Raw genomic sequence first — 14,769 nt, forward strand, 5'->3', positions numbered from 1 at the left:
TTTGCTTGATATTAGCAAAAGTACTTTTTAAGTTCTGTTAGTTTTTTACTTTTAAAATTCATGTTTAGAGGTTTTTAAAACCACAGGTATTTCTGTATATTCTACTTTATACACCCTTAGAAAATAACAAAACTCGTAAACCAGTTACTTATGAGAATAACTGAATGATGGAGAATCACTATTGTGCACAATGCTTAAGCTATTTTCAAGTTATAATTTTACCAAATGTTATAGTTACGTTGTAGTATTCTTGCACTATGGTGGGTATACTATATTATGAAAAAAATGTTGTAAATGTTATCATTAGAATCATTCTTCCCTTGGGTAACTTTTACAATTGAATTAGCATATTTTCTTTTATGTACACAATTAGATAATACTTATGATATTTTCTAAACAGGACATAGGTTCAGACGTCAACAAAGTGTCCAGACGTTGGCTTGAAGAGGAGGGGCAGACAGATGAATTACGCACACCTGATCTTGAAACAATGGATTATGATGAATACCACAAGTCACTAACACAGTAAGTTTTCTAATGATGACTATTTGGACTGGTTTCAAATGCAATAATGTAACAAAATACTATATACAGGTAGTAGCTGATTTTATTTCTATCAAGGTTATGGGGTGAAACTCCCATTGACTCGGAAATCAACTGCTAGCTTAAGCTTGATCATATTATGCTTGCTCTGCTAAGATTTTTATATTCATTTGTTCTAACTATTAGCTAGGTAACACTGGTATTCATTGTATAGATAGGCTAAATTTTAGAGTAATTATCATTCCCCTCAAGAAAAATTATTGTAGTGCCCTAGAGAGAAGTAGATGAAATTGTTTAGACATTAAAATGTTAGAATAGCTTTCATAGTAGTTCAACAAGTTTTCATACCTGCCAAGTAAATTACTGAAGTTCCAATTAATGTGTTAAGAGTTCCCATGCAAAGCGGGGTGAGACACTATTAAAATATTTTCTATATATTTTTCTTTTGTTACAGCACCAATAGCTATAGTAGAGTCTATTTTGCCTTGCCATAAAAAATTACATTTTGGCTTATAGTTTTTTTTCTCTTTCAAGTTAAATACTTGCAGTGATTGTACAGAAGACAGATTGAAGAGAATTGACATTAGTTGTACCAGTTTCTTTTTCCAATGTGGACATATTACTAAAAAATACTAGAGAATAACATGCTTCAACAGTAATTTACATGTAACCATTTATTTATTTTTAAAACCAAGGGGAATCATTCTGTAGAGAAGACAGGTGTGGTGGCAAAGTATATTCAGATTTATCATATTGCTCAACTTTAGATATTAAATATGTAACAGTAAATTCCTCTTTGTTTTAATCAGCAGTATCATATTGTAATTTTGTTAATTTTAGATTTGCAGAGATAATTGGGAGTATACTAATTTTAAAAGATTAAGGTTAAAGTCATTATGATGAAAATACATTTCCATCACTACTGTCATATTTTAGAACAAAATTTTTTAAATAAAAATCAAGAGGCCGGGGGTGCCTAGTAGTTCCACACAACGCTACTCATGAGTGTTTCAGTTTCTCTAAAAGTATTTTCATTTAGAGATTATGGATGGCTTTTATCTAATTGCATGGAGGGAGAAACTTCACAGAAAATATAAAAAGTCTTTCATAGTCTTGGAGAAATTAAGATGTTCATGTCTAGCAGTGAATGAGCTGTGGAGAGAAAATATACCCAGGTTGCCAGGCTCTAAAGCCAAATCAGGTCCCTGAGTTGCCAATCAAAGGTAACCACACACATGAAGATCCACCACACAGGTAATGGTTTTGAGACTTAAATGCAGCACAGAGAATGTTCACCTCTTCTCTTTCTCATTGGGAAGGTTTATAGTAGTTTGTGACATTTCGTGGAATTTTTGCGGTCAACTCAGGCTGTTTTGGTTTTGTAGATACTGTGTACTGTACATGTTTGACTCAAGTATTTCAAGTGAGATAATTATATTCAATATGTAATATTCTCTCTCTCATCCACAATGCAGACCATCACCTGTTGACTGTCAAAGTCTACTTCACTGAAGAATAAATTGATTGTGATTGATCATAATAATGTTGATTATTAATAGAAAGCTGGCAATACCTATAACAATGATGGTTATGTAGGTAACAGCCAAATCTATATTTATTAAGTATAAAGTCCCAGAAATGAATTTGTTGTTACTGAAACCCACTGCAATGTTTAAAAGGCTGAATTTGTGGAAAAATAATTGTACCAACAACTAAAGTATATTAAACCAACATTAGAATTATAGTATTTATCAATACAAAAAGAACTATGTACAATAGTACTTTGCAGTTCAAGAAATTGGCACTTTCAATTAGCACACATTTACTTGTTGGCATTTGCTCATGATCTTGTCCCTTTTATGGAGAGAATGTAATATGCCATCTTAACTGTGTACTGGACAATATATTTTATAAACATCATAGTTTCATAACAACAACAAGCAGCCATCTATTAAGTGCTGTAATTATTCAGTCCATTTAATTAAATGATTAAGGTGAAGATTTAAAGAAGATAAAATGCAGGAAATGAGTTGCAATTTTTCCCATGTAAAGAACTGAATTTGTTGGCCAACCTTGCAGATGAAAATTTGGCTTAGTATCTCGTCAAAATACTTCTGTGAGTTCTAAATCTTGTTGGTAACCCTTTTTCCATAATAAATTTTATGGAAATCCTGTGTATAAACATTGAACTATTTAATCACATTCAGTAGTACGTCATGATCTTGTGGGTGGAATTTGATAATTTCACATATTTTTCCATGCCGCTTTTCTTTACACATTGTCACCACATTAAGACTTAGATTTGCAATTAGTATTGTTAAAGTGATTATAATAATATAAATATTTTTGTTTTATGAATGATATTTTTCTACTCAAGTATAAAAGAAAAACTACAAATAGTTGCACAGTACTTGAAAATAAGACTGGATAAGAGAGAGAAACTTCATTTTTTCAGTAATGTTTTAATATCTTGATTTTTTGTTGGTGCTTGGTATGTTTATTTATGTGTGTTATGTTTTTTCTATCATGTGTGGGTTTTCTGAAGAGTTGGACATTCTTATTGGTTAATCTGCTTTCTCTGATACTATTTCCTTTGTCATGCCTTTTTAATTCATTATTTATAGTAATGTAGCCTGTCTTTTTAAGGAATTGGTATTTTATTATTTTCCCTTTACAGAATCATAAACATTTTCCTGCTAAGATCCTGCCTCAAAGAGGTTTTGAAATAGCAGTATTGTGAAGGATTTTTACTTTTTGTATTTTGAGCCTCATTTGTCAATAGCTTTTACAGTTTGTAATTAAGCTTCATAGTGAATAGAGTTTTTAATTCAAAATCATAGTTATATTTCTAGATTTTTAATTATGTAGAATGTTTTTAGAGTATTTGTATTATTTCTTAAACAAGAAACTCCCCTCCAACCCCCACCAGTTGTTGGAGGGGAGTGGCTTTCCTGATGCAAGAAGAACGATGAGGTCAGTGAGGTAGTTTTTTTTATCGTGCAAGGTGCAGCTGCATTTCCGGGATGCTTAGTCACATGTTCTCTTATACATCTCTGATACCATAGGACTTGTCTTGGTAACAGAATAAGATAAAGCAGAGAGGTCTTCACAGGTTAATACATTTTGTCTTCTGGATACAGACTGTAGTCCCCGGGGAATGAGTTGGGTAGTGCCATTAGCTGGTCAAGCTGTGCACTGCTTGTGCAGTGACTAGTGCAAAAAAAATAGTATTTATGACTTTCAACTGATCTATCCCTTGCGCAAATAGCTACCATCCGCAAATACTTGCCCCTCTAAAAATGCTTATAACTGCCTATTTTGATGGTTCAAACACCAAAAAACCAATAAAAATTATTATACCTGAGCTATTTTGATGGTTTTATCATGAAAAATGCATTTAGTCACAAAAATAATATGAAAATACAATAATTAGTGAAGATTTCTCAATGAAAAACTCAGTGAATAGGCAAATTTTCCTTGAAAAATATGGATATACGTCCACAGAAAAATCCGCGAATAGGTGAAGCTGCGAATCTAGAACCACAAATAGGCAGGGTTGCACTGTATAATATATATATATATATATATATTTTTTATATGTTTCCTGGTGCAGGTGGATCTTATGACTCCACAATTATTACTTTTACTCGAAAATGGCCTTGTAAGATACCCAGGACATATAAAACACAAACAAAAAAGAAGTACACGGAGCGGGAGGGCTCTTCACTAGGGAAGTCGTGAAACACGTGGATATAAAAATAGTTATATTTGATAGCACACAAGGTCAAAAGGAAAATTAACTGAAAATACGGTAAATTACTGCCGTAGAAGTCCTCCCGAAGGGGGAGCTTGGGAATGCCAGGAACACGGACCAAGGATAATTCTGCTACAGGCGTCTTTCTGAAACGATATTTGGACCCACGTTACACATCTAATGCTGGAATTTGGGATTGAATTACTCGGGTGCACTGGAAGGCGCCAAGGACTCCCCGAGGCGTTACTTGTGACTCAGAGGAAAGAAGCTGTGAACACGTGGGCCTGGCTTGAACCAAGGAATATCAGGGAACACAAAGTTATAGGCCCAGAGATTAATAAATGCAAAAGGGCTAAGTAATCGTGACTAGCAACTCGTTTTGGGTACATTACCACATTTGTAGGGTGCAGGGATGACGACGTCTTCTGCCGAAACACGTGTGGGAGCGTGGAGAAATGGTAGCCTCCTCTCCAAGGTATTTCTTCAAATCGTAGATTGGGGCGGAAAAGGGCGCCCTTGGGATGATGAAAAGGCCGCGTTTAATGTCAGCTCGCGTTTGGAAGACTTGCAATCCCTTGCAGTCTTCTAAGGCCACGTGGAATGGAACACGGGGCACACAGGGCGCGATGGGATCCACGTGGCGGCGGGAGGGAGAGGAGGGCAGGGGCAACGCCCAAGACTGGACTTGTTCTCGGCTTAAACTAGCGGGCGCGTGTGGGGCGAGCTATCCTGGCCCTGACCTTTTATTGCTTCTGGACAGGGGTAGGGGCGATGTCCTGACCCAGATCGCCGACCGGATATCATAGAAAACGATTTTCTTTCCCTGTACCAAAGAAAACAGTGCAAAGCCAGTTTACTGTCCCCAAACTATTATATTTTCTCTGAGCCCTTATTTCCGACCTTCAAAGGTTCAAACCAACCCAAAGCAGGGAAGGAGAAGAGTTTCCTAGCTTATTTTGGCGCTACTCTTTACAGCTCCCTGGCAAGATAATATTCACACCTATAAACGGGTGCGAATATTGACAAAAAGCAAAAATGAGCTAAGAAACGCGTTCGACTTTATTCTATCTTTTACTTTGCTACAACCTTTACTCTACTTTATTTGTAAAACTCTGATGCCACACTAATCAATAACAAACTGAAGATTTACTTTAGGAGCAGAGTGCAATTTAGAATATACAATAAAAGGGTAAACTTGCTTGCAAATTAATTATTGCTCAAATACTTCCTAAGTACTGTTTCTACCCATTCTTTATTCGATTTACTTTACTGGGGTAATAAAAAGTAGCGCTCAAAGAAAATAAACAAAGAACACTTCAAAATTTCAAAATAACAACAACAAAATAAAACATACAAGGCAGAATTTAAAAGGAAACAAATGTAAACCCACTGATTCCTTAATGCTATCCTGGAATTACAGGCATGCTATTACTTGTGCCTTGAAGAGGCATTCGTGACAATACACTGTAGGTATTAAATAATATCCCCTTTACCAAAATTGTAATAATAGAATTCAATTCTTCTTTTCAATCGACCTCCAATTGTTCACAAGCTCGACGAGCATAACTAATATTTCCCCTAACGCTAATCTGAAGGGGCAAGAACTTGACAGCTGTGAGGCAAAGAGATTATTCATGGGTTTTAACTCGCCAACTTAAATGACGCTAAATTTTTACGTCTGCAGCTTACAACTCGGTAAGCTATAAATAGACTACTCGACGTATGAATGGGAGGATAAACAAATGAAGGGAAAATGGACAGGCTAACATTCTCCACAGGAATAATAAAAAAAAAAAAAAATGTAAATAAAAATAAAGGAAACTACACAGAACAACAACGAAGGATATTACTTCATACTAAAGCGCGGGTGCACCACGTGATTAAAAAAGGCAACGTTAAAATTCGTAAGGGCAGGAGTCTTGTGACTCAAGATTAAAAAAAAAAAGAAAAGATTAAATGCAAAAGTAAATAATATAAGTAGAAAATAAAGGATAACAGAGTGAGGTATTTATGATTTACTTCTTTTCTAACTTCCGTCGCCAACAGACAATGGTCAGAGCTAACTCTCAGCCCAAGGGCGGGAAAGAAACCCAAAGGGCGCGAATTTCTTCAGGAAGAGAGTTGACACGCCTGCCTTGTGCCAAAGGACGGGCGTAAGGGCGTGCCACTTCCCACTCTGTCTCTCTTACTGCTTCAAATAAAATTATTTATACATTTCAAAAGGGATGATATCCCATATATTAACTGCCGCTGCGGTGGTAAGTAAGGGAAAGTGTGAAGGAAAGATCGATAGAGAAGGATGAGGGATAAAAATTCCAAAGGAAAGGAAGAAGATAGCGGAAGGCCTTGACATCCTCTCCTGGATGAAAGGTGCCAAGACGTTCAAAGATGAAGAAGGGGGCCCTATGCCAGGTTTGCACAGGGGCCAGAAGAGCTCGCCTCCTTGTGGACTACCTGCGACGCCACACCCGTGGTAACTCCGCCGCGAACCTCTCCTCCTTGGACCGTTGTCCTTGGCCGGGAATCGGAGGGCCCGAGGCCAAAGGGCGGCAAGGGGTGCCATCTGGGTCAGCTGCTGCGACAACTGACCCAGGAATCTTGTTCGCCATCTCGGACATTAACCGGCGCGATCGCAGAGTTCATCGCCCAGGAAGGCGGGCAGAATCATGACTGGAGGGAATCTGGCGGCGGGCGAGAGAGGGGACGGCCGAGGGGGCGGGTCGACTTGCTTGCAGGGGGTGACCAGCTCAGGCACTGACATTGGCACTGGCGCTGGTGGCGATGTGGTGGTGGTCTCGCCTGTCTGGACGGATGGGAGACTGGCACTGCTCAGTGCGCCGAAGGGGCACTGGCAGAGAGTTGAAGGCCGAGATTCTCCTGAAGGGAGATCTGGCTGAGGCCTCGGCACTGGCACTGATGCCGTGCCGGGCACTGGACCTCGATTTGGATGATTTATTGGGGAATGGGGACCCCGTAATGGTTGTGGCTGCAAAGGGGACGCCAAAGTCTTGGCCCAGGAGGACGCATAGTCTCCTGGAATGTGTTTCGCACGGGCGAGACGAAGGGTCCTGGCTCTGTGGGGTCGGGTGACCTCAGTTGGACCGTAGGGAGGATCATTTAAAATCGTTAATGCCCTCAATGGTGACGAGCTTGCGTCGGTCTATTATAGCTCCATAGGGAACTTTGTCCCTCCTTATGAGGGAAATTTGCGCGCCAGAGTCGTCAAATGCCTTGACCTGGCGTGCTGAGTATTTACCTCGAGGAGGTGCCACATAGATGGGACCACTCGGCAGGAGGCCCTAAGGACTCGGGATTCGTTACTGCCAGGGGCGGCGGCGGGAGTTCCTGCCTTATTGTTTCTAGGGCATTTTGCCCATGAGGAAGAGTGGCCATAAACCTTGCACGCCCGTGCAAAAGGTTTGGCTGAAATCTCTTCGCACTGCCCCGGCAGAGAGCGAGGCGACTTATTAGGGGCTGTCCGGGAGAGAGAGACGCGGGTGGTTTACTGCGGCATTGCCCTTGGCATGCCCGATCTTTTACAGAACCCGCACACGCACGGGCTTCTGTGATTGCCCATTCTTCGGCGGAGGGGCACCCGATAGGTAGGCGGGTGGCGTAATTTTTTGCGCTGCAGCGAAGCTCTCCTGGGGGGTGATGGGTGTCCCATAGATCCGCTGATTCGGCAGCAATCAGCCAAGGTGGGGCTCTTCGGCGTGTGCGTGGCGAGGGCCGGCGGGGTGTAGAGTAGAAAGTTCTCTATTTGTATTTGTTCGATGGCATCGTTGAGGGTCAGAACCCCACGGCCTCGAACCATTTGGCACGGGCACGCTGGACTTGTAGGCCCAGTCTGCCCAGGTTTGATTGGCCTCCTTCACTAGCCTGCCGCCAGCGCCTCCAGCGTTCAGGGGTTATCTCGCACGCCTTGGCAATAGTCTGGCGTACGACCTCCCAATTTTCCTGCTCCTCGGCGGGAGGGCCCTGTAGGCAATCAGGGCCTTCCTCCAAGGAACTTGCCCAACACCAGGAAGAGTTCGGCTGCACTCAGGGGCAGGCCTTTAAAACTGTCTCGGCGCTGTCAAGCCTCACCTCGGCTCGGCCTCCGTCCACTTTGGCATGCAGGCGATAGCCTGGCTGAAGGCACTCATTCCCTGGGGGCAGGTGGAGGCGAAGGGCCACTCTGTTGCAGCATTGCGAGTTCATGGGCACGCTGCTTGTCCCTTTCTTCCCTCTCGGCTTCTTCGTTTCTCCTGGGCCAGTCTTTCTGCTGCACGTTCTTGTCTCTCGTCTTCCGTCTCTCCTGAGCCAGCCTCTCTGCCTCCCGTTCCTGTCGTGGCGGCTTCATCTCGTCTCCTGAGCCTGTCTTTCTGCTTGTATGGCGCCCATCCTCTCCTGTACCCAGTCTCTTAGTTCTCTCCCGGAAAGGCCGAGTTCCTTCCCTGAGGACATGAAGAACTTGAAATCCTCGCTCTGCTGAGACCGTGTCGACATTTTGCAGGCGGAGAGGACGCTAGTAACACACAGAATTAATTTCCCAGAGCTGTGGAATCTTGGACACTTTTTCAAAGGACGTATGATTGGTCTCCTATTTACCGACGGCGATTGGGGACGATAAATTAGCGATGATTGGTCTCGATTTACCGACAAAATGGGCTGATTGGGGACGATAAGTTAGCGATGATTGGTCTCCCTATTTACCGACGGAGCGGGCTGATTGGGGACGATGAATTAGCAATGATTGGTCTCCGGTTTCACCGACGAAGCCGGGCTGATTGGGGACGATGAATTAGCAATGATTGGTCTCCCGGTTTACCGACAAGCGGGCTGATTGGGGACGATGAATTTAGCAATGATTGGTCTCGGTTTACCGACAAACGGGCTGATTGGGGACGATGAATTAGCGATGATTGGTCTCCGATTTACCGACGGCCGGGCTGATTGGGGACGATGAATTAGCGATGATTGGTCTCCGATTTACCGACAAAATGGGCTGATTGGGGACGATAAATTAGTAATGATTGGTCTCGATTTACCGACGGCGGGCTGATTGGGGACGATGAATTAGCGATGATTGGTCTCCCGATTTACCGGCCAAGCGGGCTGATTGGGGACGATGAATTAGCGATGATTGGTCTCCGATTTACATCGACGGCGGGCTGATTGGGGACGATGAATTAGCAATGATTGGTCTCCTATTTACTGACGGCGGGCTGATTGGGGACGATGAATTTAGCAACGATTGGTCTCCCAAGGTAGCGACAAACGGGCTTACTTGGGGACTAGATTGGGATATATATTTAGGTCTCCCGAATTACCGACAAAACGGGCTCACTTGGGGACTGAATGGAAAATGAATCGGTCTCACCAACGGACCGACGACACGGATTTATTGGGGACAAGAATAGAATATATAGGCGCCCGGAATTTCCGCACAAACGACGTCTGATCAGCGAGGGCGCTAGTTTTAATGACTTATGGGAGAAGTGTTATTCTCAAGGACAATTAGGTGGGGGCCATCCCACAATCACACCAGATAGGCAACACACGCAGCCGTAGTAACAGCACAAAACAAAACCACAGAAAAAACAGAACAATACAGAACATATAATGTCAGACCCCAACAATGCAAAACAATTTGGTAGAGCGAAGCAAATCAAACAAACAAATGTTTTCCTAACTGGGTCATGGAATGGACGGTCAAAGGCCGTCTGCGCCAAATGAATGAACGACGTAAACACGGTTGTTGACCCTTTTCGTCCTGGGCGTATAATATACGCCGCTCCTATTTCTAAAACGAGAGAGAGAGGGTAAAAATGCGTCAGCAATGCTAATCTGACTTTCGAACACGTGGTTGACGTCGAGGTCTCGCGCCTATCTCTAATGATTCGTTTCGAAATCACTCGTTTCTACAGGAGGAATATGCGACTATTCCTTTAATGATTTATCACCTGTATAACCTAATTGAATGGCATGCAAGCCGCGTGCAAAGGCTTCCAAAGCTAAGTTTTCGGCGATTCTCTCTCGTTTTCCTCGGACATGCGCCCTACTATAAAAAAATTCCTAGGACTAGTCACGTTTTCTAGCAGCGTCCTCGCTAAATAAACACAGTTTACTTACGCAGAATTTCCTTGGCCTGTTGCGCTGGCTTTTTCAAAGGTTCGTAATCTGTCTCAGTATCCAGCTTAGCTGAGCTAATTGCTGCTTTCACAAATTGCAACACAAACAACAAAGGGGAAGAGGGGGATGCAATCATTACGAGAATCACTGGGCAGGTCGCCATTTTTATATGTTTCCTGGTGCAGGTGGATCTTATGACTCCACAATTATTACTTTTACTCGAAAATGGCCTTGTAAGATACCCAGGACATATAAAACACAAACAAAAAAAGAAGTACACGGAGCGGAGGGCTCTTCACTAGGGAAGTGCGTGAAACACGTGGATATAAAAATAGTTATATTTGATAGCACACAAGGTCAAAAGGAAAATTAACTGAGAATACGGTAAATTACTGCCGTAGAAGTCCTCCCGAAGGGGGAGCTTGGGAATGCCAGGAACACGGACCAAGGATAATTCTGCTACAGGCGTCTTTCTGAAACGATATTTGGACCCACGTTACACATCTAATGCTGGAATTTGGGGATTGAATTACTCGGGGTGCACTGAAGGCGCCAAGGACTCCCGAGTTACTTGTGACTCAGAGGAAAGAAGCTGTGAACACGTGGGCCTGGCTTGAAACCAAGGAATATCAGGGAACACAAAGTTATAGGCCCAGAGATTAATAAATGCAAAAGGGCTAAGTAATCGTGACTAGCAACTCGTTTTGGGTACATTACCACATTTGTAGGGGCGCAGGGATGACGACGTCTTCTGCCGAGAAACACGTGTGGGAGCGTGGAGAAATGGTAGCCTCCCCTCTCCAAGGTATTTCTTCAAATCGTAGATTGGGGCGGAAAAGGGCGCCCTTGGGATGATGAAAAGGCCGCGTTTAATGTCAGCTCGCGTTTGGAAGACTTGCAATCCCCTTGCAGTCTTCTAAGGCCACGTGGAATGGAACACGGGCACACAGGGCGGCGATGGGATCCACGGGCGGCGAGCGGAGAGGAGGGCAGGGGCAACGCCCAAGACTGGACTTGTTCTCGGCTTAAACTAGCGGGCGCGTGTGGGGCGAGCTATCCTGGCCCTGACCTTTTATTGCTTCTGGACAGGGGTAGGGGCGATGTCCTGACCCAGATCGCCGACCGGATATCATAGAAAACGATTTTCTTTCCCTGTACCAAAGAAAACAGTGCAAAGCCAGTTTACTGTCCCCAAACTATTATATTTTCTCTGAGCCCTTATTTCCCGACCTTCAAAGGTTCAAACCAACCCAAAGCAGGGAAGGAGAAGAGTTTCCTAGCTTATTTTGGCTTCTTTACAATATATATATATATATATATATATATATATATATATATATATATATATATATATATATATATATAATAAAAATGCCAAAGTTAGAAAGTTAGGGCTATATTTCAGAGACCAAACTGTCTCCTTCTGCTAGCCAGTAGAGGGAGACAGTTTGGTCTCTGAAAAACAGCACTAACTTTTGGCATTTTTATGGGCTGCTATTATTAGTTGGATTTCTATTTAAACAGAAAATATTTCATAGTCATATATATATATATATATATATATATATATATATATATATATATATATATATATATATATATATATATATATATATATATATATATATATATATATATATATGTGTGTGTGTGTGTGTGTGTTTGTGTGTGCATGTATATATATATATATATGTATGTATATACATATATACACACATATAATATATGACTATGAAATATTTTCTGTTTAAACAGAAATGTACATTCATGCGGATCTACTTCCAACGGGCATTACTCCACTAGTAGTGAGAACATTTTTGAGACACTTGCCATTTTCCTAAGGGGGATATGTAAGCACTTTTTTGTAATGGTGAGCTTTGCCAAACAGTTTAAAATCTTAAGAGGTACTGATTTTATACTCTCTTGGTACAATAATTCCAATAATTATTGATTTTATTTATGTACCAACTAACATAGCCCATAGGCTACATAACCTTTACCTGGTGCTGGGAATATACCAGGTAATCAAAGGTTATGAAATGTGAAAAATATACAGTATGGATATCCATCTAGTTTTGTCTTAATTGAGATATGAAGCATTTGTGAGTAAATCCTTTAAGGCAATGTTATTGTAGTAATTGTGAATTGATATTTGAATACATACATTAATACTATTTTATGGATATGACCCACTGATCTTTTTTCCTTACATTATACTATGGACATATACTTGTGGCCATGTAGACATGTGGTAATTTGAAGTGTCGGCTGCTTATACATTGATACAGGTAGCTAACATTAGATAGTTTTTATTAAATACTTGTTCCTTTTATCGCTACTGAGCTATTATTGCGCAGGGCCTACACATTACCTGCACCATAGCAAATTGCTCAGTCTGCTGTGGAAATGTCTCATAACTACCTGCCATGAGCCAGCCCCTCAAGGAATAAAAGTGAATTTGGTTGGTTGCTGGACATGTGTGAAATATGCAACATGCTTCTAGCAGCAGGCTTAAAAGATGAAAATGCTCATTTTTAAGCTGTCTATGAGTTATAGGCTTCAGTAGGAGCATGGAAGAAGGAGACTATTGTACATCATTCCGGCAGAACTATGGCAGGGTGTATCTATCCCTCTCCGAGCAGAATCCACATTTGGGCCAATACTCCAAAAGCAGTGGGTTCTAGGAACTTCTACTTCAACTCTTCCAATAGAGATGGAGGGTCTTTCCTTGTGAGGGAGACCACTGATACCTGACATGAAGTGGATACAGCCACCAAAATTTCCCTTCTGAATACGGAAGATCTAGGGAACAGTCTTTTTCCTTATATGAGAGAGATACTTCAAATGAGAATCTTCACTTGCCAAGAAGCAATCTTGTATTGAGAGGACCCTGATAAGGTACTTCCAATCAATCAATCAATATCAGTATCTGTACATCAGTGTTTCTGGTACTTCAACTTTTCTGGCTTTCATTTTCAGCAAAAAGCTAAAAATATGCTGCTTTTGTTTCTATAAACCTGCATGTGTGTGTGTGTGTGAGAGAGAGAGAGAGAGAGAGAGAGAGAGAGAGAGAGAGAGAGAGAGAGAGAGAGAGAGAGAGAGAGAGAGAGAGAGAAACTGTTTGCCCCAGTTAGGTTGTTACACCAACAGATATCCATTTGCAAAAGTCTGATAATACAATTGTATTAAGAATAATGATAATTTTAATAAAACTTGTTTTACATACTGTACGCAGCACTAATTAATGTATTACTGTATTGTCATATTGTTATCGTATTATAATTTATGAACACAGCAATCAGGCACCATTTGAATTCTTGTAACGTTTACGTTCTGAAAAGCATCAGCTGATTGTGTTTTACCAACATCATCACAGCCATTAGTTGCTAAATGGAATGCATTTTGGAGATTCAATTTTATTTTAATTATCAGAGCTGGGTTTAAAAATGCAACTTACTCTACTGTATTTATAAATGTAAATTAAAGGAAGTAATGGTGTGATATCACCAGTATCAGAAGTTGCTTTTGCCACTTCCAAAACATTTTGTGGCACATTACATATTTGTTTCTTCAACCACAGCTACAGTCGCAAATTTAGTGGCATACTTTCATAACACTTTCCTCTCCATTATGTGAAGGATGACTAAAGATTTATTCCATCTTTCTTTATGGAAGTCACCATTGAAAATTAGCAAATTTTTAACAAGTCGACAACTGTAATGTAACCCCTAGTAATCGTGTGTTAGTTACAGTAACTGACGTCAGCAAACGGCTGTTTCTTGATTCGATTGTTTACGCCATTACTTGATGTTATGCCAGTGTCTTGCAAGTAGTAGTTAGTGGTTGTTAATTATAAGAATAGTAATGAATTCTGAGAAAAGTCAAAATGTTGGCAAGCCTGATTTAAGCATGAAGATTTGGATGTAATGCAATGAACTTTTGCTTCTAGGCCTATTTATTAGTTACAAGCTAACTCATATAATATGCATTATCAGTGGTATTTACCAAAAGTGAGAAAGGCATAGAAAGCCCAGCCTAGTATGATCTACGGAAAATACATCTCGCACTATACACGATGTATATGCTAAAATCATGATTTGGAACAAAATTTTAAAGATCGCATGATTCATGGGTATACTGTATATGCAAATTACGGTTCTTTTGTAAGTTGTATATTTTTGAGTTTCACAGAATGTTTTCGTTGGAAATGAACTGTGCTTGTGTATTTATGGAGCAAGCTTCAGTTCTGAAATCCAAAAAAATCCAAAAACTGACATGATATGTGGTATCACTTTCATAGACCCTCAAGAACTAATGGCAGCTGATTAAAAAAAAGTCCCAGATCATGGGAGAAGCCA

General features: G+C 40.9%; 1 protein-coding gene across 17 annotated transcripts in view; it reads left to right on the forward strand.

Moving 5' to 3' along the window:
• Patronin (calmodulin-regulated spectrin-associated protein patronin) overlaps positions 1 to 14,769 on the forward strand; it is a 141,537-nt gene that overhangs the window by 75,538 nt on the left and 51,230 nt on the right. For all 17 annotated transcript variants that reach the window (XM_067111077.1, XM_067111078.1, XM_067111079.1 and 14 more), the window contains exon 14: positions 401 to 525. In XM_067111077.1, coding sequence (XP_066967178.1) covers positions 401 to 525 — 125 coding nt within the window. The remainder of the gene's footprint in view (positions 1 to 400; positions 526 to 14,769) is intronic.

The sequence above is a fragment of the Macrobrachium rosenbergii genome, chromosome 11 (assembly GCF_040412425.1).
Source record: "Macrobrachium rosenbergii isolate ZJJX-2024 chromosome 11, ASM4041242v1, whole genome shotgun sequence".
NCBI classification, from domain to species: domain Eukaryota; kingdom Metazoa; phylum Arthropoda; class Malacostraca; order Decapoda; family Palaemonidae; genus Macrobrachium; species Macrobrachium rosenbergii.